The following is a 26037-nucleotide window of genomic DNA, read 5'->3' on the forward strand; positions in this document are numbered from 1 at the left end:
TGCGGCTACGCCTCGAGGAATAACAAGTGACAATTAATAGTCATAGCTAGTCTATAGTGTATGTGTTGAGGCTGAGATGAAGCATAGATACTGTATCTATGGATGAAGATTCTAAATTGATCACACTCTTGAGTGGAACGAAATTTTGAGTCTGTAAATTGGCATCAAGATACAAGGGTATATAATAGATATAATTATGATACCATGCATGCAGTATTAAGTTTAGTCAACCATCTAAACACAACAATATACAAGTACAATTAAGCATGTGCATGCATGCATGCAATAAATTATACAATTACATAGCAACATTCTACAGTCAGCTACAATTAATGCAAGCACAATTTGTTGCATGTTTATAGTCGTACATTGTTTCCATTTTATTTGAGGCGTGTATTCCTCAGAGTATGCCCCCCCCGTACGCAGGACAAGGACCAACGTCAAAGCTGTACTGTTTGCTCCCATTCTTCACCACAGGGGGTCCTACCTCGTCATACTCTGGGTCCGCAGTTGCCTCTGGCCCTTTGTTGAGAGGGATGGATGAAAAATTGCTCATGTTTGTTTCTTCACTGTTCAAATTCCTGATACTGTATAGAAAAAGGTAATTATTAACACACTGTGTGTAAATAACAGCATTATCATGACAGACTTATACAAGAGTTGTAGTACATCTTCCACATAATTATATACGTAAAATACTGCGAATGTTTGGTACCTTGTCTCTTTAAAAGAGTTCTGAGCGATAGGAATTTGGTTTCGATGTTTCTTGGTGGCTATCACAACAGCTAAAAAAACAAACATCACAAAAATGATAATACTTGCAGCTATCACAGAGCCCACAGTTACAGCAGTGTTATCCATAGCTGACAAAGGAGGTTGTTGAGAATAAATTGCTGCATTGAAATTAATAGCAATAATTATTATAGCTAACAATACTATTAGCTACACACCTTTACAAGTTGGTACAGTACTCCAATTTCCGCTAGCTTGACAGGTAACTGTGGATGGTCCTGACAGTTGGTAACCAGTGTTACAGCTGTAAAATGCCGACTCCTCCCATACTGTACCAACAAAAGTCCTGGACCCATTGGAAATGGTTGGAGGATTGTCACAAGAGCCAGGCTGAGGAGCTATAGATGTGTATGAAAGTGAAAGCTATGTTGAAATAAGTCTAAAACAAAAAAAAACTGGATTTTATAATTTATAAAGGTGTTATTATTATATATACTTGCTATTGTGTCATAAACTGACAATTTGTCTACAATTATATATATATAGCTGTTTATAGTATAAGCTTGCAAGCTGAGGAATAAACATGGTTTTAAATCATGTTATTGCAAGCAAGCAAGCAAACTACTCATTATCACCAGTACAACTTGGTCTAGCACTCCAACTTCCGCTAGCTTGACAGATCACTGTAGCTGATTCTGACAGTTGGTATCTAGTATCACAGCTGTAGGTGACGGTTTCTCCAAATATAGTACCAGTGGATGTCCAAAACCCATTGGGAATGGTCAGAGGGTCGCCACAGAAGACAGCTTAGATCAATGATCATGCATGTTTGTTATTCTTCTCAGCAAAATTATTATAGGATGTGCTACTTGAATGTGTTAATTGTAAACTGACACTTTCAATAGAATAGACAAGCAAGATGAGTGAGTCAAAAAGAGTTTTTGATTCGTACCAGCTCTTTACTTATACTGCTCACCATTACAACTTGGTCTTGTACTCCAACTTCCGCTAGCTTGGCACATCACTATAGCTGATCCTGAAAGTTGATAGCCATCGTCACAGATGTAGGTCGCGGTCTCCCCAATTATAGTATCATTGAAGGTCCTGGACCCGTTGAGAATGGTCGGAGGGCTACCACAGGGGACAGCTAAATATGTGAAACATAAACATAAAATCAGGCCACTTGTAAGGTGTGACTGCTTGTATTAGCAAGAGTTAAGAATCTTACGTGAGCAAGTTGGTGCAGTGTCCCAACTTCCACTAGCCTGACAGGTCACTGTGGATGATCCTGACAATTGGTATCCATTTTCACAGCTGTAAGTGGCTGTCTCCTCAAATGTAGTGCCAGTGAAAGTCCTGGACCCGTTGGGAATGGTCGGAGGGTTGCCACACGGGACAGCTACAGATGTAGAGACATATACATAAAATCAGGCCATGCACTTTTCTTTAGTAAGTGTAGCAATAGTTAAGGATCTTACGTGAGCAAGTTGGTGCAGTACTCCAACTTCCACTAGCCTGACAGGTCACTGTAGATGATCCTAACAATTGGTATCCATTCTCACAGCTGTAAGTGGCCGTATCTCCAAATGTAGTGCCAGTGAAAGTCCTGGACCCATTGGGAATGGTCGGAGGATTGCCACACGGGACAGCTACAGATGTAGAGACATGAACATGAAATCAGGCCACTTGTAAGGTGTGACTGCTTTTCTTTAGTATTGTGTGTAGCAAGAGTTAAAAATCTTACGTTGGCAAGTTGGTGCAGTACCCCAACTTCCACTAGCCTGACAGGTCACTGTGGATGATCCTGATGATTGGTATCCATTTTCACAGCTGTAAGTGGCTGTCTCCTCAAATGTAGCGCCAGTGAAAGTCCTGGACCCATTGGGAATGGTCGGAGGGTTGCCACATGGGACAGCTACAGATGTAGAGACATATACATAAAATCAGGCCATGCACTAGGTGTGACCGCTTTTCTTTAGTAAGTGTATATAGCAATAGTTAAGAATCTTACGTGAGCAAGTTGGTGCAGTACTCCAACTTCCACTAGCCTGACAGGTCACTGTGGATGATCCTAACAGTTGGTACCCAGTGTTACAAGTATAGGTGGCTGTCTCCCCAAATGTAGTACCAGTGAAAGTTTTGAACCCATTGGGAATGGTTGGAGGGTCACCACAGGGGACACCTACGGATGCAGAGACATAAACATAAAATCTAAGGTGTGACTGCTTTTATATAGTATAGTGTAACATGAGTTAAAAATCTTACGTAATGAGCAAGTTGATGCAGTACTCCAACTTCCACTAGCCTGACAGGTCACTGTGGATGATCCTGACAATTGGTATCCATTCTCACAGCTGTAAGTGGCCGTATCTCCAAATGTAGTGCCAGTGAAAGTCCTGGACCCATTGGGAATGGTCGGAGGGTTGCCACACGGGACAGCTACAGATGTAGAGACATGAACATGAAATCAGGCCACTTGTAAGGTGTGACTGCTTTTCTTTAGTATTGTGTGTAGCAAGAGTTAAAAATCTTACGTTGGCAAGTTGGTGCAGTACCCCAACTTCCACTAGCCTGACAGGTCACTGTGGATGATCCTGACGATTGGTATCCATTTTCACAGCTGTAAGTGGCTGTCTCCTCAAATGTAGTGCCAGTGAAAGTCCTGGACCCGTTGGGAATGGTCGGAGGGTTGCCACACGGGACAGCTACAGATGTAGAGACATGCATGAACATGAAATCAGGCCACTTGTAAGGTGTGACTGCTTTTCTTTAGTATTATGTGTAGCAAGAGTTAAGAATCTTACGTTGGCAAGTTGGTGCAGTACCCCAACTTCCACTAGCCTGACAGGTCACTGTGGATGATCCTGACGATTGGTATCCATTTTCACAGCTGTAAGTGGCTGTATCCTCAAATGTAGTGCCAGTGAAAGTCCTGGACCCATTGGGAATGGTCGGAGGATTGCCACACAGGACAGCTACAGATGTAGAGACATGCATGAACATGAAATCAGGCCACTTGTAAGGTGTAACTGCTTTTCTTTAGTATTATGTGTAGCAAGAGTTAAGAATCTTACGTTGGCAAGTTGGTGCAGTACCCCAACTTCCATTAGCCTGACAGGTCACTGTGGATGATCCTGACAATTGGTATCCATTTTCACAGCTGTAAGTGGCTGTCTCCTCAAATGTAGTGCCAGTGAAAGTCCTGGACCCATTGGGAATGGTCGGAGGGTTGCCACACGGGACAGCTACAGATGTAGAGACATGCATGAACATGAAATCAGGCCACTTGTAAGGTGTGACTGCTTTTCTTTAGTATTATGTGTAGCAAGAGTTAAGAATCTTACGTTGGCAAGTTGGTGCAGTACCCCAACTTCCACTAGCCTGACAGGTCACTGTGGATGATCCTGACGATTGGTATCCATTTTCACAGCTGTAAGTGGCTGTCTCCTCAAATGTAGTGCCAGTGAAAGTACTGGACCCGTTGGGAATGGTCGGAGGGTTGCCACACGGGACAGCTACAGATGTAGAGACATGCATGCACATATGAAATGACTGCTTAGTATAGTAGCAAGAGTTCGAATCTTAATTACGTTGGCAAGTTAATGGTATTGTACTCCAACTTCCACTAGCTTGACAAGTCACTGTTGCAGTAGCTGATCCTGACAGTAGATCTACATAGCCAGTATCACAGTTGTAGGTCACTGTCCCTTCTGACAGTGGCGTAGCCAGGGGGTGGCAAAGGGGGCAAATGCCCCCCCTTTTTCTGGATCTCTACTACAGTTGAGCCTCGGTTATCCGAATCCCGGTTATCCGAATCCTCGATTATCCGAATGCTAGAGCATAGTGCAATCTGAGCATGCGCAGTAGGAAATTGCCCACGTGGCTGGCAAAAAGCCAGCTTTTGATTATCCGAATATTTCACTTACCCGAATGGGCCCGGGGACAAAGGTGTTCGGATAACCGAGGCTCAACTGTACTCTGCTCAAGTTATTGTATCTGATTATCTTGCTGAGCACTCCCTTTCTTCGGAATCTTGCTGCAGTTAGCTAGCTAGTAGGCAAGCAAAACGATTTAGTCTCTAAACTGTGAGCTAAATCTATAGACAGTTCTTGTTCTTTGCTAAACTAGCTTCTAATAAACATCAGGCCACACCTAACTAATGGAGAAGTCAATTATGACGTCATAATTAAGAGGCGTGGCTTCTGGTCAAAATTTCGGCGCCGCACGGCTGATAAGTTTTGCCCCTCTTCCAAAAAATCCTGGCTACGCTCCTGCTTCAACAGTTGTCCTTGTTGGTGTTACAGGCAACCCATTGGAAATAGAGGGAGGGGAGCCACAGTCCACTAATAATAATGATATGTATACAACAATTAGCATTCAATACACAGCATTACCGATACATGTCGGTACTGAAATCCAGCTGTAAAATACACCCATGTCTCCAATTTCGCAAATTGCTGTGGCTGATCCAGACAGTTGGTACCCTATGTTGCAGCTGTACATTGCTGAATAGAGCATACTTGAAGAGACGTAGCCATTTTGAACAGTAGGTGGTGTTAAACAGATGGATGGAATAGGAGGACCTAAAACTGGACATAAAGTGCATAAAATGAGCAAAAATTGCCATTATAAAACAGACTGGATAGGTTATTGACTATACACTGCACCAATTAATACCTTCAACAATGCAGCGAAGAAAGATAAAGATTTTTCTGGCTTGGTACATGCAGTAGTTCATTTTCATCATTTGAGATCTTGGAACTTGAATAGTATAGATTTTATTCAGTATAAATAATTGTACCAAAAAAGTATATGTAGACTGCACATAAATTAAATTAGCACCTGTACTATTATTATATTGACTTGTTCAACTATAGATTTGCGCACACCTCTAGATTTGTTTATTGTTTAGAATATCTTGTTTCCTGAGGAATTTCGCTTTTTGATACGTTTAGGCAGCAATTCACAAACAATACAAACAACCATCCTCAAATCAGTACCAAAATTTAGTACACAACCAGTAATAACAGCTATAGGATAGTATGATTTAAATGTACAGTTAAAAAAAGCTTCAGCAGATGGTGTGTTTGATATCCCAACGCCATTGCCTCACTACCGTAAGCGTTCCAATTATAGAACCAGCCTCAGGTAGGACGCCCTCTTTCATAATTTTTTAAACCACCATAATTTTATAAAATCATTTTTTGGGTACATTGTTTCTAGAAAAATAATAATTTTTTACTGGTTCTATAATTAGAACGTTTTTTACGGTAGTCGTTGAGCTGTATCAGTTTCGAGTTCAAGTAGAAATATTAAAAAATTAATGTCTTGGAGCGATCGTCATGCTAAAAAGCGTGCAAATGGAGCGATCGTTGTCATGCTAAAAAACTTAAGCGACAGACACACACACGCACACACACAGACAGACAGACATTCAGACGGATATCCGGTCGCCGAGCTTTTCTCTACAGTACTCGAAACTATGGGTCTCGCCTCAGGGCTCGTCCCAATTATGAAGGAACTGACGCACCCACATTCTAATTAATTTTCCCGAAAATAAGCAAACAACATCGATATATCCAGTTCTTATATGACACTAAACAGTCTCCATCATAGTCTGTACTTGTTTCAAATCTGGAAGGGGTAAAGTGGACATTGTTTAATCAGGCAGGCTCCCTAACAAATTAAAACCGAAACCTACAAATACACACAATTGTATCTACTAAAGTCTATTTGTGTTGAGTTTGACCTTCATAAAGTTGTCATAACTTTTTCATATATACTTCACTGAAATTCAAAGTTTCATATACCATTGGATTCCTTGTTAAAAAGCGCTTCTATCTATAGCTGTAGAGCTGGTAAGCTCCAACCAGTTAAAAGTTAGCATTTTCCATGTAGGCATACTTGTTCACTACGTAAATGAAGCCATAATTGACCACATAACTTCCGGGGCCAAACTCAATGCAAATAGACTTTAATAATGTATAATTAAATTTTGTATTTTAATTTTATTATTTGACATAAATTTTGGAAATATTATTGTCCAGGTATAAATCTTTATAGAGCCCATAAAAATAATGTCTGGAATAATTAGAACAAGCATACAGCTGCATGCGAGCTAGCTAAGTTTAATAGACCAGTGTGCGACTGAAGTAGCTATCTAAAACCAGCTCATCCTCAAAGCTATCTAACGGCAGCACTCTTGCTGGCTCTAAAGCTATGTTGCTTGGAACTTTTCAAGGTATTGTCTGGATATTTTGTAAAATGAAAGTACCGGAGTGTCTGCTGTATAATAGGATGACGAAAATTGCCCAGAAAAGTGTCCAGGATAATTAGAAGTGCCCAAGTAACAACTTCCAAATAAAGTGATATACACATTTATTTAATGGGCCTATTTGTATGCCTATTAGACACTAGTTGATAAGATGCACATGACTTGTACATGAGTAGACTCTCGTTAATCCGGTCACCCTTGGGACAGTGCAGCTTGGCTGGAATAGCGAGGTGGCTGTATTTCAGGAAATAGCCGCCTACAGAATAGTGAGTGGTCCATTTCAGGGCATGTTTTGTGCAGATCAAGCTAGTAATCCGTGCCAAACGAAACGACCGGTATTATATTGCAGTGACCATAATTATTTCAGAGAGCCGGATTAGTGAAAGTCTACTGTACACGGGGAAAGTGCCTCAAAGGAAGTATACTACAGTCTACGGGACTTAGTATACCTACAACTTCCTTAGTATCCCTATAGTCAAGCCTATAGACGCAATGTTTGCACATGTGCACTAGTATCTAAGACACTGTTTTGTTGGTGTTCTTGTGATTTAGGAGCGCTCAGGCACTTCTAGTACCCTCGCTACGCTTGGGATACTACAGCAGTGCCTTCTAACCCATAGACACCTCTAAAACAATGTCTAAACAATTATTTAGCGGCCTTGAAAAGCTGTGAATTTGTTAAACATAATAATATACTGTACCTCTGAGTAAAAGTCTAAATTTATCGCCAGACAAGGACATTGTGATGGGGGTGGTTTCTATGGTAACAGGGTCGGTCTTGTGGACTCGCAAGTGTACACAAGGTTCACCAATCTCCTGCATGTGTGTGAGAAAAATCAAGTTAAATCAGATCAAAATATCATGCAGCTCGATTGTGATAGAACACAGCACACTCCTGTATTTAAACACTTACGAGAGTCACTCTTTGTGTTTTTGCATTAAATAGTTTATTACATATCCGGCTAACAAGTGATTATACACGTGCATAATTTATTATACATTCACATGCATAATTGTATAAGTCGTGCCTTTAGAGAGCTTGAGCTGATGAGGTAGTCCACTCTCCACTCGACAGAGTCTAGTCTGGAAACTGTGGAGGGTGCTTTAGTTAGATTTTCAGGCAATGCTAGCACCAATATAGTCTATACTACAGAAGCTGTGAATCACCAATACATGTAGTATAAGCACTGCAATAATTATGCACCTCTCAAGCTTTTCTCTCTAAACACTGCCTGGAACTTGGAGATATTATCTGCGTACACTTTACACAGTGAGGTGGAGTGCTCTGTGTGTGTGAAGTGGGTGGGGGCCGGGAAAAGTGTGGAGCAAAGCAAAATTATAACAGTGTATGTATGTAATATATACGTAGATACATAAATATCATTAACAGCTCATTGTTGTAGGGAAATACATTAACGGACATTTACTATAAGGCCAAACAAAGAGAATTACTGTGTAACAGTGGAATTTAACGATCATACATACCATACTAATATCATCGAGCACAGCTCTGAATACAATTCTAGAAGGATTTGGTAAAGCTTTGAAAGCCATATAATTATACATACCTTTAGGTAGTCCTAGCTGCTGTAGTTCGTTGTCTAGTGACTGTCCATCTACTGAGTGTTTCGCTGCACTCGACAGGACAAAGGTCAGTGCTGCTAGCGAAGATTTTATGTCTCCGTCCTCAAACTTAGCGTCTGATGTCAGTTTTGTCACCTTCTCATACTGTGGGAGAGAAAGAGCTGGTAGGTCAAGTGTACATGTACATATAATTATTTCATGTTTACAGTTGCCCTTGAACAGATCACCAGTAGTAATACAGTGAGGAGGTGGCCTCTTAACACAGGTTGAACCACATATCAAGTGATACGGAGATTTTGGGGCCCATTAATAGTTGTTATAGAAGGTGGCCTACTCATAGGAGGGTGACCAAAGTAGAATTTGCTACTGACGGATTTTGACCTAAACACGGACATAACGTGCATATTATAAAGTTATGGGCCGTTATTATAAAAGGTGCTAGAGTAACTAACTCACGTCGATGTCAGTCCCTACAATGTTCTTAGCCACTTGCACACAGAGGAGCTTCATCTTCACAGAGGTCTGGTAGAAATAAAAGAGATATTCAACAACAAGCAGCGAACTAAGAACACTGTTGTACTGTAGGACTTTAAAGCATGTAAGAGAAAGGGCTGAAATTGCATGAACATAAGTACAGTGAAACCATAGAGCTCTCTTAGTGCAATAAATTGAACTCTAAAATTAATATCGACTCAAACTCCCAGAACTGTTAGCACACACACACACAGCTAGTGTATGTCCTATTGCAGTCAATGCTATAGTGAGCTCACCAGTTTTGAGAGAGTGCTGATCTCTGCCAATATCCAGTCTGGGCAGTCCAAGTCTCCACAGAAACGGAATTTCTAGACATCAAAATACCATTAATTTTTATATCAGGGATTATATGATTGAAAGTCATTCAATAATAAATCTCACCATTTTGACACTACAGGAGATTTTTATAGAGTCTGTTTCTCAATATAATTTTTCTTCAGAAGCTTGTCAGCAGGCACTAGCGCTAGGCCGGCCGGCTCAACATGAACAATCTTGAAATAAAAGCAGCAGAGATTTTATGGAGCAAAAAATGACCCACCCACTTCTGACACTGTCACATGACTGAGCTTAACCACGTGGGGGAAGGGCTGAGGTTATGCAAGCTAGTAAACAAAATAATGTCTTTTCTAGTCAATCTTTTTGACCGTTTTCTGCCTGTCTCTCCAGAGCAGTACCTTCCAGCAGCTATCATAATCCTGTTACCAAACATTGGAGCAGGTGTGATAGGTATTTTCTGTTTGGATGGCATTCGAAATTGGTCGCGAACATTGAGGAAACCCTCATTTGGACCACCCTCATGGCTGTTTAGTCCAGCGTGGTTTAGCATCTATATTTGTATGGGTCTATCTTCATATCTAGTGTACAAGGAGGGAGGCCAAGTGCTCCCGCTGACTGTGTACGGGCTGCAGCTATCCCTCAATATGATCTGGTGTCCGCTGTTCTTCTACTTTCATCGAATTGATTTGGTGAGTTCATGCAATACAATAGCTCAGGTGTGCGTGTACTACTGCATATGGAATTGTACTAGAGTGCCACCTCTATCACGGACACTTCCTATTATCGGACACTGTCCGAACGCTGTCCAGACTTTAGCAAAATGAATGAAGTAGAGCTACTGTACTGAACACCTATCTATTGCCTGATATTTTTGCGTGAACACACCCACAAGGGGTTCTGCACATGCGTGTAATGTTACATTGAAGATTATGTCCGGTAATTAGTAGGTGTGGTTTTACATAGTCTGAACAACTTTGACCGGACACGATAATTGAGTGTCCGGTAGACTTGCTTCTACATGTACTTGACACTGATCCAAAACGAAAGAGAGACAAGCAATTCTACTTGCTTTCTATGCCAAGCAAGGTACATAGATCCTATCTCATAGCCGTTTGCTTTGTGAAAGCTTATACAACAGGAGCGGTTTACCTTCAAAGTTTTCATGTCCGGTTAGAGGAAGCACTCTATAAGGCGGCAGATTAATTTTCAAATTGCATCATTTGGCCTGTACAATTAGATTAAAGGTACAGTGTTTGGGCGACTTAGTAGATTTTTGCGGTCATAATTATTTTGATTTCAGATAAATTATTAGCCACTAAAATACCGGAGTGCTAAAATTTGTTGCATGATACTAAATTATAAACGCTCTTTGCGAGTAGCTGCATTAGCATAGTTTTCACCAGATTATAATCAAGGAGCGTTTAATCGAGGACATAATTTCAAATAAAAATTGGCCAAAGCGCATATTTTGATCGTACTACAATAGATACAATTTCATGGATAATAACTCTATATCCCCACAGGCTTTCTATGACATTGTGACTCTGTGGTGCAGCATTGCTGCAACGATGGTCGTGTTCTACCCCGTCAACTACGCCTCCACCCTTTTACTGCTACCTCACTTCTGTTGGATCTCGTTTGCTTCGTGCCTCAACCTAGCTACGTGGAGACTCAACGGATCACGGGGAGAGAAGGCAATAAAGATGGAGTAAATTGGAGAATACACAGTTTTGAAGTCTCATGCCGTGGATCGACTCATTAGCCGAGGCTACTCCACTCGTACTCGAGACTATAAATTATAGTCTCGAGTTATACGTATAATTATAGTATAATTATAACATTTCTGATTTGATCTAGATTTGATCAACAAATGTTGCTTATGCATGGAGACACTGTGCTTTGCAATTAAGGACATATAAAAAGATAAGATATCTAGTACACTGATCTATATATAGATGGGGGTGGGGCTCCAGTTGCAAAATGAGCTCAAAGTGCAGCTGGCTATTATCTCTTTCCTTGGCAATCTGTTGTAGAAATTACAACAATGGGTAAGGAATCGTTATGATGAATTAGATGAAGTTGTATGTGAGCTCCTCCCTGACAAACAAACTGTAGTCTAGGTAACCGCCTTATCAGTCAAGTAGGCTAAAAATCTGTGTCCTTTGATGTAAGCTTTGATGTCTCTTTGTGCATATGTAGTTATAAAAAAAAAAAAAAAAAAAAAAGAAACCTTTGACTAGCTAGGAAGAGTAGCAGCAGTAGGCAGCAGTAGTAGTAGCAGTGCAAGCAGGACTAGACTAGATTAAAAAGTTGGTGGAAAGAATAACTGACCGTTTGGACGTCACCTGGCTGCCAGACTTTCATCTGGACTCTTCCCCCTGAGTAGCTGGCCTTTCTCTAAGCCACAAAACTGAGCAAGAAGCTGAAGAAGCAGCTAGACAGAGACATGTACCTAGCCTTGAGAATTGGGAGGCGTGGCTCAACTAGTTAGCCCAGCCCAGAGGAATTGTTACCGTGGGTACTGAACAACCGTAGAAGTAGGGCTACCCCTGGCTTTACTGAATTAACTAGCTGTGTCTGCTGTCTAGTTGGACCAGATTTAGCTAGATAATGGGGTAGAGAATAGTTGAGCGGTGCTGTGTGTAGCTTGAACTGTACTGGCTGGCAAGAATCTAGTAAGCACCCTATGCACTGATAACTCGTCAGAATGGAGGGTATGTTCTAGGGATCTGGACAGCTGTACATCCAAAGGAGCCAGGGAGTGCCAATCATCTTCTCCCAGTCTCTGACACGCTAAACAAAAGGAGCTAGAACTGGGAGTCCCAGCTAGAATTGCTAGCCGGATCTAGACTAATAGAATGACTTGGAGGCGTGGTGAGGCCGGATCCACACTAATTGATCGACCTAAAGACGCTCCTGTTCCAGATTTCACGAATGGCAAGGAAAGGGTTATAGCTCGACAAAGTCCAGCTAGCTAGCTGAGATAGGTTGCAACTAGAGTTTGAGTACCGTTGAAACATTTACAAGATGTCTTCCCTGATGACTTCCATCCAGCAATACCTGCCTGCAGCAGCCATTATCCTGTTGCCCAATCTAGGAGGTGTGCTAGGTGGTCTGCTAACAAAAGATGCAATTAGAAAGTGGTACACTAAACTAAAGATGCCAGCTCTTGCCCCTCCTAATTGGGTGTTTGGACCTGTTTGGACCTCCATCTATGCCTGCATGGGAGTGTCCTCTTATTTGATCTTCAAGGATGGAGGATTTGCTGCTCAAGCACTTCCATTGAGTGTATTTGGGGCTCAGCTTTTACTTAACTGGATTTGGAGCCCTATTTTTTTCGGTTGGCATCGGATTGATTTGGTAAATATCAGATCTACATAGCTATATTCGTGTGTTCTATGTACAATCTAGCCACCGGCCGTCCCAGTGAGTCTTCTCACAACAGTAGCTCAGGCTCCCCCTTACATTTTCCATAACATGTATAAATGTACCATAGTGGTCATGTGAAGCCTCTCAGTGTGTGATCCTATTAAAGGCTTAGCTTGTCACTGTTGTCAGCTTCAAACCATTGATAATTATGTAATAATAAGAGTTCATTAGCAACTACATGTATAGCATGTGATTGTTAGCAAATGTTAGATAACTGGAATGTACCACAGTCAGATATTATAGCTTACACATGCACACAATATTATTATTAATTTTACAGCACTGTGTTATCATGTACTAACATAATTATTGAATGCAGGCTCTGGTGGACATTGTTGCCCTGTGGGGCAGTATAGTGGCCACCATGGTGGTGTTCCACCCCATCAACCCCACAGCTGCACTGCTCCTTCTACCACATTTGGGATGGGTGTCATTCGCTACCTACCTTAACTTCGATTTCTGGAGACTGAATGGAAGAGGAGATCAAGCAATCAAAGACAAAGACCAGTGAACGTTGATCATGAATAACTTATAAAGCAAGGCGTAACTAGATCTAGATCTGGATTTTTGCTGTTAATCTATAGAATCTAAATCTAGCAGCACCTATATACCATGTAGATCTACTCAGTAACTCTCTCTACAATGTATATAAAATTATTTATGCACTCTCACAATATGCAATGTGGTTATTTTGCCAGCCCCACCCTCTTTCCAAGCCACGTTGGTATTATAGAAAAGCCAAAAAGAAGATGTCTTCTCTGATCACCTCTTTCCAGCACTACCTACCAGCAGTAGGCATTATTCTCCTGCCTAATATAGGAGGCTTACTTAGTGGAATGATCTCGAGAGACAGAGTGTGGTATAAGAGTCTAAAAAAACCTGCTCTTGCTCCCCCCAGCTGGGTAGTTCCGCCAGTGTGGACCTCCATCTATGCCTGCATAGGAGTATCCTCCTATTTGATTTTCAAGGAGGGAGGACTTGCAGCTCAAGCGGTACCGCTTTCTGTGTTTGGGGCTCAGATTATGCTCAACTGGATTTGGAGCCCCACATTCTTCAGATTTCATCGGCTTGATTTGGTATTAAACTGAGTTTTTAGTGAGTTAGTCTAGATCTCTAACTGATTCATTATGTGTTTTACGCACTTTGATTTCCAAGCTAGCTTTGGAATGACTTTTCCCCTGATATGGAGGGTATCGTGATAGATCTACTCCTACTACTTTTTTTTACTACACACTGCAGGCTCTGGTGGACATTGTTGCCCTGTGGGGCAGTATAGTGGCCACCATGGTGGTGTTCCACCCCGTCAACCCCACAGCTGCACTGCTCCTTCTACCACATTTGGGATGGGTGTCATTTGCTACCTACATTAATTTCGAGTACCTAAGGCTGAATGGAAAACGGCCGAAAGCCAGCAACAAGAACCAATAAAACATGTCTAATAATTCAGCAAAAGTCACTGTCAAATAAAATTAATATTAAATTTTGACAGTGACTTTTGCTGAATTAGGAAAATTATGATAATTATGCCATATAATTGTCTGCGCATGTGCACTGTTTGCAATGGGGGAGGGGCTAGCTCGTGAGTAGCTATTCATGAATGTGGCAGCAGCATTTCTATACTGAGATCTCTGTATAGTCATGAATTATTGTACCTATAGACTCACTGACTCAGCAGTGCTGTAGATTAGAGTCTATGTATATTAATTTTTATAGCTAAATATCTTCAAGAAACAGTTTGAAGGGTCTGGCCCAGTCGGGGTAGTCATACCTTCAACTTGACCAGCTAGTCTGGACACTGTGCTAAGATGACAAGCTACATGAATTTGCTAGGTTTGCTTCTGTGTTTGGTGATGACTCCTCTCTCCACTGGCCAAAGTAAGTGCCTTGCTCATGGCCATGTACAGTGACCATTGTATTATCTAGATCTATACTGATTTAAAATGACTTAGATTTTCTAAATCTCGTAGTAGAAAGGTATATACTTATGTCACATTATAATACTAAAATTTACTGTTTACTATCAACAGTTAAAACTATTATAATTTATTATGGGAGTGATAGCATCCATGCATGCAGTTCATGATTACATATGTAAGGCCTGCTTGACACTGCCAGTACTGTTCTCATGCATGCAGCCATTCATTATATCTGGCCTCGAGTGGGTAGCTTGACAGGAGGTACTAAAGTCACCGTGTACGGTAGTGGGTTCAGCACAGATGCTTACAACTCTGTCAACCTCATCTACATCGGAAACATACCGTGCTCTGTTATATCGTGAGCTTATATAATTATAATGGGATGTACAGTACAATCTATAGTGTGCTAAAATTCAGTAACCCATTTTTGTCTAGTAAATAATTTATTGCTGTGCTTATAACAATAATTATTATACGCTGCCCTCCCGTTATTCAACAGAAAAAGTTAATTAATCAGCGATTTTATGCACAGCCTATAATTATGTATTGTGTGCATGAATTTTTACACTGTGCAGCTACACAGTAAGTGCGAATGTGCTCGAATGTGTAACAGAGCCGTACCCAGGAGGGGTGGAGGGGAAAACTTACTCTGCCCTCCAGTCAACCCTGATCACTCGAGGTCAGCACTACATATCCACTGGTAGCAACGATGCGTTCACCTACCATTGGAGCTATACCCCTCAGGCAAGTAAAACAGTTTTCTCATGGCCAAGAATACTGCCAGAGTTAATTTCATAGCTATATGTGCTGCTAATACACGAAACCCATTTATTTTGGTCAGTGAAAACGTCCACTTAATTGTTATTATAATGCAATTCTTATATACTCGTGTTGAACTGCTGTGCATTCATGTATGCACAGCTCTGGAAAGTGGAGCCCAACTCTGGGCCAGTGGGTACCGTAGTGGAGATTGGTGGATATCGGTTCACCTGGAATTACAACTCTTACGGCCAAATTTACATTGGGGACCAAGTTTGCGATCTACGTGACTCGGATAATGCCCAATATGGAATTCGTTCTCTATGGGGACTGATTTACGTCAAATGTCTGACCACTGAAGTGAGAGCTGGTGGTTGGAATGGAAGCACCACTATCTCCGGGGCCAGTGGTAAAACTTGGAACCACAGTCGGGCACTCTATCCAATGTTCGATTGGACGCTGGGCATGTACGAGCTGTTTCCTGGTGGGTGGAGATCTATAATTTTAGTGTTCATGGCATCTATAAAGTTGCGACTTAACTTTATTAAAGCGTTACTCATTCGTATTTGCTGTTCAGTTATATACCCTATATGCACGGGTCCCTATAGCTTCCACAATTTGGTCGCAAGTATATACCCTGTTTTCTTTATCCATGGCAGACATCCACAATGTGTACCCTCAGGTGGGTAGCCCCTCAGGGGGTTCCCTGCTCACAATATTAGGGTCAGGATTTGCTGGAGAGGAGGGCGAGATCGAAGTGGACATTGATGGAATACCCTGTCAGGTATAAATGCAAAACAGTGGCGGATCCAGAGGGGGTTCTTTGGGTTCAATTGAACCCCCCTTTGAGAAAGAAATGAGTGGGAGGCTCAAGCAACTAGTTAGCAAGTTGTTCCTTTCTTACTAGCTTTCACATGCACTTCTCAGTCCTTGTTAGTCCTGCAAAGCTTTGTCTGTGCAGTTTCAGTGACTATGAAGGCTAAAAACTCTCCAGCATAGTGCATGCAGATTGCTTATCAAAAGTGAATTCGGTGTGTTAATGCGCATGCTCACTGTTTCGAAGAAGTGACGACCTTTTTTTTAGGTAAAATAACAGTCCTTGGCCCGCTCAGAGCACTGGAACCCCCCTTTCAAGAATCCTAGATCCGCCACTGCAAAATGGCTCTGTCATGGTGTTGGGCCACCATTTATAATTGACAATTGGCTGGCTATAATGAATCCCTATACCCTAAAAAATGTGGCTCTCTTAGCATAATTATCAGGTTCCATGCATGCATGTACTGTATATTGTGATAGTGCCATAAATTTGAATGTTCGCATTACCAATTTTCTACATCATGTCCTTCAACCCCTTTAGGTGGTAAGCCACACCTCCACAATGATTCAGTGCTGGACGGGCAGCCCACCCCCTGACTCCCCTGTCATTGCTGATAGCAACAGGGAGTACGCTAGGGTTGAGGCTGGATACAGGTTTAAAGGTGAGTAGAGAATTTACTTGCTAAACAATACATTTCTGCATTTCATTAGTACAGTCTTACTATTGTATAATACCGTAGCAGGAATTTTGAAGGAATTATAACACAGTGTGTATATAATTATAAGAAAGCTGTGTGCATGCATGCCGCACAATTGTTATCACTGAACCAAGATATAGGATCAATCGTTGACTTATAGCGTACCATATAGCGGCGGGTTAGTCTGGGGGCCAGACCTTTTCTCAAGAGGGGGGAGGGGGAAGAGAGAAAGAGATCTGGAGACTCTTGCAGCACTTCCGTGTGGTCTTGGAATGTCAATAGGGAGGAGACTGGGATATTGGAGGTTATAAAGAAGGAGTAGATGTAGCAATACTCTCATTTCATTGGCTGTATCCAAATTCCATTGGCTGTAATCCAAATTCCACAGAGGCAATACTCGCATTTCATTGGGTTAAAAATCACATGACATAGGATATGCATTTCATTGGCTCTGGCCACATTCCGCTAGAGCACACGGAAATGCTGCAAGAGTCTCCAGACCTAATCCTAGCTCTTTCGATTTTGCCCCCGAGCTATTAAGTCTGGCCCCCAGACTAATAGCGGGTATATTTTGAGGTATAAAAATGTTCGCGGTTTTTGTAGATTAAGCATGTACTGCAAACATTTATACCCACCAATTTAATATCGTATGTATGCATGCATGGCTGTATGGCTGTTATTATGCGAAAATTAAAAATCTGCGAAAACTTTTCTATAGCGGTCCTTCCACGAAAGTTTATACCATCAAAATGTATTCACTATATACATGTAGTATGCGTAATGTGATGGATTATTGCTGTGTGTTTTGACAGGCATAATTTGTGAATTTTGTTTCTAACTCTGCTTAGGTTCTCGTGGTGTTAGAGTAAACCAGTACCGAAGCATAAGAGGAGGGTCCATTTCAAATCTCCATTCTAGCAACAAGTATCCCGATCAACCAGACGCAGTGTACAGTCTACCTTCATTCAGCACTGGATCCGATATGACGAGGTAAGTGAAAGCAGGTTTTACTGTGGCAATCAATACAATAAAATCTGTAAGAATAATTTAGCAGTCACAGAGCTTGAAGCCACGATCGATGCATATTATAATGTACCACTATAGAGAAATAAATAATGCAATACGTACAATTATAGTTACTATGTAATAATTGTTTTAAATTAGCAGATCAATTTCTAGTTCCCTAAAAACTTTGATGGGGAAATGTGCGTAAGTCATATGATTTTTTCATGCGGAAATAAATACAATACTTGCAGTGCCCCTCCGAGGTTGCTGTATCACTGATAGCAGTGGCATAGACATATAAGGGAGCTGACAGGGCTAGAGCCCCCCCCCTTATCATAAACTCCCAACTCAGCTTGAATCATTGTGATCTGTGCATGTATAGTGTCATGCAATTGAAAATGTGGCAGGGTTATCTAATGCGCATACTGGTTGCTGAGAACCTTTTTTTAAAAGATTCAGCACCTTAATTGGTCCGGCTCAACCAATTTGAGCCCTGCCCTTCCAAAAATCCTGGCTACGCCACTGGATCGTACCCTATTTAGGTATTAATTTTACTTACGAGATTTAGTGCAAAGGAATTAGTTGTCACCTCATCCGGAAATGCTGCATGCATGCATGCTAATAACAAACCATCTGTGATTGCGTGAATACATTTAATACAACGTGTGACCTTAGGCATGTATTTCATTTATTATGGTATCACTAACACTGTGCATCTGAATCACTTCATGAATGTACTTAGATATTGACGTGATAGAATTTGTATAATGAGGTGTTGCGATCGACCTTAGGAATTATGCAATCGTGTTTTACTTGAATCACTGCAACACTTACTAGCTAAGTATGTTCTTACATTACATGCAGAGGTATAGAACTTGTAAATGAAGCCACGTGCAGATATAATAATACAGACATGCTCACTCTGTTCCTCTACTCCAACAGACATAATAATTATGGTGAGCGACTGATGGCTTTCTTTAATCCCCACTCCACTGGACGCCATACATTCTATGTCAGCAATGATGATGGGGCCCAGTTGTGGCTGGGAGATGGGCGCAACCTCACAGCTGCTTATCAGAACAGGTGAGAGCTAGTGTATCTGATTATGCTGCAGTACACTGTGAAAGAGGGCACAGCGGAAGCAGGTTATTAAGTATTTGATGTTTGGAATTGCGTGTACGTGAAAATCTTCTACTTCTAGTTGTGCATTTACAGTAGTTTTGTGAGTTTTTTTTATGAATGTTCACAGTTCATTTCCCATGAGTACATCCCACACACACAGCTTACTGGAGAGTCCGCGCGCCACAGGGTTTGAGAATTACGAGCGATGGCCACACCAGAAGTCAGAGTCCATTTCTCTCACACACGCCCAAGATTACCTGCTCGTGGGGGAATTTAAGGAAGGAGGCGGGGGAGAATACCTCACAGTGAGTGCACAGTGGATTTATAAGATCATCCTATATAGTGCCAGCAGTCTCTAACATATAGAGACTTAAGGGGGGCCCATAATCACAATTGACCATGCAAAAAAGGGATCGAGTACTTTCTAATCTGAAATTCCGATAATTATCCTTCGCAATGTGCTGCCATAATTATATACAGCCTGTGTAATAATTAAGACAATGACCATATGCACTGATTTCAGAACCTTAATCGTCAACCATACAGGTTGGTGCATTGCTACATGATGACACATCATACGACTATAGTCAGACCAGGCAAGCCGTGAGAGAGCAGCAAGAGATCACACTCACCTCAGCCGGCCTCTACGACACTCAGACACTGACCCTGGCCATCAACAGGAGTGTAGTGGTCGAGGATGCTCTTCCTCGTTTAGTACTAGAGTGGGGAGGACGCAGCACCGAACCAATATCACTAGCGGAATTGGAGGAGAACCCAGGTTTGTACACTGCAGTAATGCAAACAAGACGCCGGCCCATAAAGTTGCTACGTATTTAGCAGAATGTACTTTGAATAGTCACAAATCAGCTGATTATAACATGTGTAAGTAAAATGTAAATTGATTATGGCGGCAATTAACAGATACATATATACTTTTAGATCTGATTTAAGTATTGGAAATGCTTTACTAGATCAATGACAATTTTGCTACTACTACATCATCTGCAGAAGCACTAGGTGATGCGGTTCTCAGTCTGTTCTCTGGGAAATGTGAGTTTGACTTGCTTCACGGCATCAACTACTACCCTGGTCCCCTGGGGTTTGACTTTGAGGAAGGTGTGAATTCTGGTGAAGCTTGGAGCTCCTGGAACGGCATCCCCCCACTGATCACAGAGGACGAAGCTTTGTGTGGGCGGCACTCCTTATATGTGAGTGTGTGTAGGGGGCTCACTTACACTTTTTGTGTATGTTCATGTTAATTTTGTGAGCCTGTGTGTGGGGGGCGTGCACTCCCTTAATTTATAATTATGTGAGCGTTGTATGGGGAGGAGGGGGGTGGATTTTAATAAGTTTTATAGGCATACGTACTCCTCGTGTATACATATAATTTTACAGGTTGAGGATCACAGAGGTGTGGCCTTCAATTTAGCGAATGATAACGGGTAAGTTCTATAAAGAGAGTAATTTCACGCATGCAAATTAACGCTTGGTATACCTAAAGTAAATGGGTAGTATGAATGAATTCGTATAGTCGTTCTGAATTGTGTTTTCTTTTCTCTCTCACTCACAGTAAAAAAACATCAGATTTCCCTTTCATCTGTCTGGGCTACAAGCTTCCTCCCGGTCACTCCATGGCGCTGGCCGTTAGTATCAAAGACTATGGGTGGTATAGCATCCCCCTCTCTGGTGAGGACACTGGTCCGTTCCCCTTCCCAATTGCCGGCTCCTTCTTTGACGAGCTCTACAATGATGACCTACTAATGGATGATGACAAGTGAGTCATGTTAGCTTGCTATGTATACATGCAAAGCGGGAAATTTTCACTGGTCCAAAATGCTTGCTATTTAGGTAGAGAGCCTTAGAAAATCGTTAGTGTTTTTATTGGTTGTACATGTGATATTCGCGGTTCAATGCCAGGAAACCACACCCATAAGAACTTTGCATGTAAAATACCGGTGCATGGCCAGTTTTATTTTCGCGACAACTGCGCCTTGAAATTTTGCACCTCACACAAATTTCTCGTTATACGGTACTCACACTCATACACTACACTCAATAAAAACAAAGCTGACTATGAATATTCTATGCTGACCCTGCAGCTGGCATTACTCTTGCACTGATCTTCAATTTATGCTGATTGAGAACCTTCCACTGGAAGAGGACCAGAACCCACCCCGGTTCCATGACATCCTTGGAATAGCAGTGTACACAACTCCTCTTCCAAGACAGCGTGGTTTTTATGTGGACGAGGTTGCCCTAGCATCTGAGAGAAAGAGTCTCTTCACGGACAGTGTGAGTTTTATAGCTATTGTACAGATTTCGGCTATTAACGATAACGCAGACAAGAAATTGTTTCGTACTTGTAATTCATAGGTCTCTGCAGTTGTTTTAGATATAAAAAGCTCTATTGAATGATCGGATTAGACTAAACCCATCTCATTGTGAATTGCTTCAATCATCTATTCGCTCATGCATACGCACACATTGTAGTACGTGGCTCCAGCACGGCCCAATGGAAGGTCCCTACACAGTGTACAGACAACAGTTACTGATGACAGTGATGATGACACACTAAGTTTGACCATCAGTATGGAGCTAGTACCTAGTGCGTGTGTGGATGACCTGACATTAATCGATGCAACTCTTCAGGAGGGCACAGGTATACATGGTATAATAATAAAATTGTATATATGTTTTACTCATTCTGCAATCCTTATTTTTATTTTCAGCGTTAGTGTTAAATTGATGCTTGCAAATAATCAATATACCACATTAAAGGTTCATGCACGAGTTTGAATGTACTCTTGTACTAACTCTCAGCCATTATAAATATATTCGTGCAGTTATAGCGCGCAATTTATTAAGTATAACACAACCAGAAAAAGCAACAGTTGAATATAAAATTATAGCATAGTGTAAACGGTATAAGGTCAGCTTTAACTTAAAATGTACATGCATGCTTAAAAAATAAATTGTTGTTAGAACTCCAAAAAATTCATTGCTATAATACTTGGCAGTGCGTGCATGTAGGAATGCCGGTTAATTAAGTTCACTGGAATATTATGCAGGTGTGATGCAGTTCAGTTTTGAGAGGACCCAATTTGCCAGCTCTCCTCTTGGAGGCAGTTACACTCTCTCTTATGATGGACAAACCACCCCTGCCCTTCAACATGATGCAACAGAAGAAGAGGTATGTGCGAAGAGAACACAGTGACTTGAGAGTATAGTACGTACACATGTACTGAATAGCACATTTGAAACTGAATTGTTGCTTTATGAGCTAGTGCCGGTTTGTTATTTAAAGAGAATTACGTAACAATGTGTTAAATTTACCTTGTGGCTGTCGTACGTCTGGTATAATATTAATAATTAAGTATTATTATTATAGTCATTAATCACACTTATTAATTCTTCCCGACAGATCAAAGCAGCTCTTGAGTCTTTGGATGGAGTGGGTGAGGTCACTGTCACTTACAGTGCTACGCCCCTATCACATGACCTTCTGGGAAGCTTCTGTCCCGGCCACTCGTACACGGTGCTATTCGAGACTGCTCGTGGTGATCTTCTACTACTAAGCGTGAATGAGGGAGGTATTACCGGAGATGATGCCACTACCAGCGTCACTGAGGTGAGCATGACTGTTGTATAATAATAGCCCATTGTATGGATCTTCTTTGCTAGACTGATTGCTCTTTTAATACAAACCTCAGTCTATATAAGTTTTGTGAGCTCTCTGACTTTCTCACATGTGCATGCACTCACGCACACTTGATCATGATCCACGCACATTCTTTATTTTTAGATCAAGACTGGAGGGTTGTTCCTGAGGCCTATTCCTGGTCACATGCTACAGACTGTAGAGACAACACCACAGGTATAATTATAAGTGCATATCTAGTGTTATAAAGTATGCACTCTTTGAATGCAGCAATCAAGCTATAATAAATATTTTGCTGTAGCAGAATTATGGCTCTAAAATAATCATCAATCAGGATGTCTTCCAAATCTAGCTAAATTCAATGAATGCTGCATGTGTTTTGTGCTGCAAACTGGGCTAGCTGCTGAGATACTTTGAGTTTGAAACGTCGCATTTAAACTAAAGATGCAGATTAACATCTATACATGTAAGTACGTACATATATAACTATTATTTTGGTGTCCCAGGTCCACGTTCGTGTAAGGAGCCAGCTGGCAGCCTGCAGTGGTAACCACCTACTGTACGAGGAGGTGTCAACTGAAGACCACTCTGACTATTGCAGCTTCATCTATGCCCCATCATCTACACCCATTATTACCATGATTACCCCAACGTCCGCCCAACAAGGCGATGTAATCACAATCACTGGTATAGGATTTTCCGAAAATCCCCAAGAAAATTTCGTATTGTTTGATAACATCAAGTGTCCAGTTACTACAAGTACCTCAACAACCATTAGCTGTGTACTAGGAGAAGGTTATGGTGGCACTAAACAGCTTTACCTACATGTGACAAGTGTGGGTGTTGCTGATAGCAACTCTCATGGAATATTGTACAATGTAGCGGCTACTTCTGTTGACACGGCAAGTGGTAGTCAAGCAGGTGGTACAATGATTGTCATTTCAGGATCTGGTTATTTCACGGACAATTTTGAATTAAGCTCCGCTGAATCATTTAACGAGGAGTACGCCAAAAATCTACAAAGCAGTCGCAATGCTTGCCAACTAGGGAATATAGTTACCATCGGTGACAATGCTTGTGAGATAATCAGTTCAACAGCCGAAACAGTTACATGTATAACCCCTGAAGAAACTGGCTCAAGCTCTACCTATGATATTATAGTTAGTGTTGGTTGCTTGGATGATCCTACAACACACGTGTCCAACACTCTACTAAATGCATTCACCTATGACGTGTCCATAACTCCGTCAGTGACAGCTGTTAATCCTTCAGAGGGGGTGGTCCACGGTGGAGAGACTGTTGTTATTAGTGGTATTAGATTGGCCGATGACATCTCTACTGTCAGAGTCATGGTAAGTGCTTTGATGTTTATCTATACTTCAGAAATTTCCAACTGATATATAATTATAATTACTGGCTAGGATACAGTTACTTAATGAGAATAGCAACATGATTGTGTCTACGTAAAGTCAGTAATAATTAATGCTTATAATTATTCAAATTTAGCTAGATCATATCACAAAATATTTGGCTATAGAAACATCAAATCCCGGCTAAATATTTTATAGGCCCATTTACACTATAGGCCTTTAATTAATCATGGTAGGAATCTGGATTTAAAATTAAACCATTCCGCCGGATTAACGGGGCTTACAGCTACTTTTTAAAAACTACAATCCTTTTATAATGCAGATTGGTAATGAGGATTGCACGGTAACCATGGCTAGCAGCACTGAGGTAACTTGTCTCACCCCGGCTCACGCAAAGGGAGCGTGGCCTGTGGAGATGCTGGTGGAGGGGGTGGGAAAGGCAGTTGGAGATGTCACATTCACTTATACTCTCGATGTTACATCAGTATCTCACTGTTCAGGGTGAGGGCCGGAGTAGTAAATTTAAATTCAGTTAGTCTCCACAAATTATTGTTATGAGAAGGCACAATAACCATGCATCATATTTTGGTAGGAGATACAAAACCATAATACTGACAAAATAATGGCTCATCCTTTATAGAGAAGTTGGCCTAATATTTATAATCCCTTATAGTTAGTTACATGTATAAGAAATTAACTTTAATTAATTTGGTTACAATTCACCACCCAACGAATTGAGTTATTCTGGGGCATTTAACTATTGATTCACCAATACAGAAATGCCTGAGTTTGTATTTCTTTCCCCCGTACTCTTGTACAATGTACTACCGTATAGCGTGTAATTTTTGTGGGGCAAAATATTCGTGGTTTTCATGGTTGGAGGTCTGACCACGAATATTTTACCCACGAATTAAGCGACCTTGCCTACCTTTACCTGCAGTGCAAGCAGCACCTACGAAAATATTACCCACGAAATATCTCAATATTGCTGAACCACGAATATTTTGTCCCCCAAAAATTACCCGCTATACGGTATTAGTAACTTCGATGAATTTCACAATAATTTTGACATAAATTTTCTTTTAACTGCAGCTCTCTATTTGGTGGGCAGGTGCTGAGTATTCAAGGCAGTAGGTTTGGCACTGACTCAAACCAGGTTGCCGTTAGCCTTGGTAACAAAGAATGTGATGTTACCACGGTGACGGACAATGAAATACTGTGTGTGACAGCACCCACCACACTGACATATGAGATCAACAACAATGCGTGAGTTTACATTCTCGAGTAGGGAACCATGCTGGCAATTTTATTAGCTTATTTGCCGAATTAAATTCAGAAATTAACAACATTTTTACTTTGAAAATAAAGTACGCAAAGCATTTATCTTCTAATAAATAATTGTAGATACGTGTATGCACTCAATGCCAATATGCAGCTACTGGCCTAGCTGCAACACTTAAATCAAGCTGCTGATCGACCAGTTTATAACTGTATCAGTGTATGCATGCATAGCATTTGCTAATCCACTTCCCCCACACACAATGCAAACCTGATAGTGAGCACCCTGAGTACGGTCTTGGCTATCAATGGAATCCAAGCACGCTCACTATCCACCCTGGAGACACTGTGAACTGGTCCTGGACTGGATCTTCTTTTACGGCCAGAAGGGGAGTGGCTCAAGTCAATCGTTGTGGTGATACAGAATACAATGGTGTGGGATTCAGATCGGAAAGAAGTGTGACTGGAAGTTTTAGGAAAACTTTCACTAAGGCTGGAGCATATTACTACATAGCCGAGGGTTATGGGCACATAGGTAAGATCTGTTCAGTTGCTATAATTAATTTTTGTAGAAGTGTAGCTGAGA

General features: G+C 41.3%; 4 protein-coding genes across 9 annotated transcripts in view; 2 read left to right on the forward strand and 2 right to left on the reverse strand.

Moving 5' to 3' along the window:
* Positions 1-9668, reverse strand: part of LOC135335859 (latrophilin-like protein 1) — a 40183-nt gene extending 30515 nt beyond the window's left edge. Inside the window, exons 1-6 of the mRNA XM_064531475.1 lie at positions 9506-9668; positions 9361-9432; positions 9047-9112; positions 8575-8734; positions 8211-8291; positions 8034-8096 (exon numbers count right to left, since the gene is read on the reverse strand). Coding sequence (XP_064387545.1) covers positions 8034-8096; positions 8211-8291; positions 8575-8734; positions 9047-9112; positions 9361-9432; positions 9506-9508 — 445 coding nt within the window. The 5' untranslated portion in view covers positions 9509-9668. The remainder of the gene's footprint in view (positions 1-8033; positions 8097-8210; positions 8292-8574; positions 8735-9046; positions 9113-9360; positions 9433-9505) is intronic.
* On the reverse strand, positions 217-6333 carry LOC135335926 (sushi, von Willebrand factor type A, EGF and pentraxin domain-containing protein 1-like). Of its 6 annotated transcripts, none has more exons than XM_064531635.1 (15): positions 5410-6333; positions 5127-5321; positions 4077-4247; positions 3807-3977; positions 3537-3707; positions 3267-3437; positions 2998-3171; positions 2744-2914; positions 2477-2647; positions 2211-2381; positions 1961-2131; positions 1709-1879; positions 951-1130; positions 716-893; positions 217-587 (listed from the first exon to the last, which is right to left on the reverse strand). In XM_064531635.1, the coding sequence occupies exons 1-15, from the start codon at positions 5477-5479 to the stop codon at positions 401-403; spliced, it is 2523 nt and encodes an 840-aa protein (XP_064387705.1). In that variant the 5' UTR covers positions 5480-6333; the 3' UTR covers positions 217-400. The 6 variants fall into 6 exon arrangements, with proteins under 6 accessions (XP_064387705.1, XP_064387709.1, XP_064387706.1 ...); XM_064531639.1 differs by adding an exon at positions 4659-5075 and having other exon boundaries at positions 4077-4565; positions 5127-6333; XM_064531636.1 differs by lacking the exon at positions 2477-2647.
* A 1735-nt stretch (positions 9669-11403) lies between the features above and the next one.
* LOC135336090 (translocator protein-like) lies at positions 11404-13527 on the forward strand. The gene is made up of 2 exons (XM_064531880.1): positions 11404-12760; positions 13149-13527. The coding sequence occupies exons 1-2, from the start codon at positions 12428-12430 to the stop codon at positions 13338-13340; spliced, it is 525 nt and encodes a 174-aa protein (XP_064387950.1). The 5' UTR covers positions 11404-12427; the 3' UTR covers positions 13341-13527.
* A 970-nt stretch (positions 13528-14497) lies between these two features.
* Positions 14498-26037, forward strand: part of LOC135335844 (fibrocystin-L-like) — a 42899-nt gene continuing 31359 nt past the window's right edge. The window contains exons 1-22 of the mRNA XM_064531428.1: positions 14498-14704; positions 14965-15103; positions 15321-15489; positions 15667-15988; positions 16164-16288; positions 16862-16982; positions 17867-18008; positions 18966-19106; positions 19306-19450; positions 19692-19923; positions 20154-20353; positions 20541-20587; positions 20716-20919; positions 21245-21437; positions 21636-21804; positions 22214-22335; positions 22567-22773; positions 22948-23019; positions 23310-24155; positions 24496-24674; positions 25266-25439; positions 25730-25986. Of these exons, the coding sequence (XP_064387498.1) occupies positions 14635-14704; positions 14965-15103; positions 15321-15489; positions 15667-15988; positions 16164-16288; positions 16862-16982; positions 17867-18008; positions 18966-19106; positions 19306-19450; positions 19692-19923; positions 20154-20353; positions 20541-20587; positions 20716-20919; positions 21245-21437; positions 21636-21804; positions 22214-22335; positions 22567-22773; positions 22948-23019; positions 23310-24155; positions 24496-24674; positions 25266-25439; positions 25730-25986 (4276 nt within the window). The 5' untranslated portion in view covers positions 14498-14634. The remainder of the gene's footprint in view (positions 14705-14964; positions 15104-15320; positions 15490-15666; positions 15989-16163; positions 16289-16861; positions 16983-17866; positions 18009-18965; positions 19107-19305; positions 19451-19691; positions 19924-20153; positions 20354-20540; positions 20588-20715; positions 20920-21244; positions 21438-21635; positions 21805-22213; positions 22336-22566; positions 22774-22947; positions 23020-23309; positions 24156-24495; positions 24675-25265; positions 25440-25729; positions 25987-26037) is intronic.

The sequence above is a fragment of the Halichondria panicea genome, chromosome 5 (assembly GCF_963675165.1).
Source record: "Halichondria panicea chromosome 5, odHalPani1.1, whole genome shotgun sequence".
In the NCBI taxonomy this organism is placed as follows: Eukaryota; Metazoa; Porifera; class Demospongiae; order Suberitida; family Halichondriidae; genus Halichondria; species Halichondria panicea.

Excerpts from the sequence above, each read along its gene's own strand:
- LOC135335926 (XM_064531635.1), bottom strand. The coding sequence starts at position 5,479 with ATGATGAAAATGAACTACTGCATGTACCAAGCCAGAAAAATCTTTATC. Across the intron at positions 5,322-5,409 it reads TCTTCGCTGCATTGTTGAAG|TTTTAGGTCCTCCTATTCCA; the intron begins GTATTAATTGGT and ends CTTTATGTCCAG. Across the intron at positions 1,880-1,960 it reads CACTGCACCAACTTGCTCAC|CTGTCCCCTGTGGTAGCCCT; the intron begins GTAAGATTCTTA and ends TCACATATTTAG.
- LOC135336090 (XM_064531880.1), top strand. The coding sequence starts at position 12,428 with ATGTCTTCCCTGATGACTTCCATCCAGCAATACCTGCCTGCAGCAGCC. Across the intron at positions 12,761-13,148 it reads GTTGGCATCGGATTGATTTG|GCTCTGGTGGACATTGTTGC; the intron begins GTAAATATCAGA and ends TATTGAATGCAG.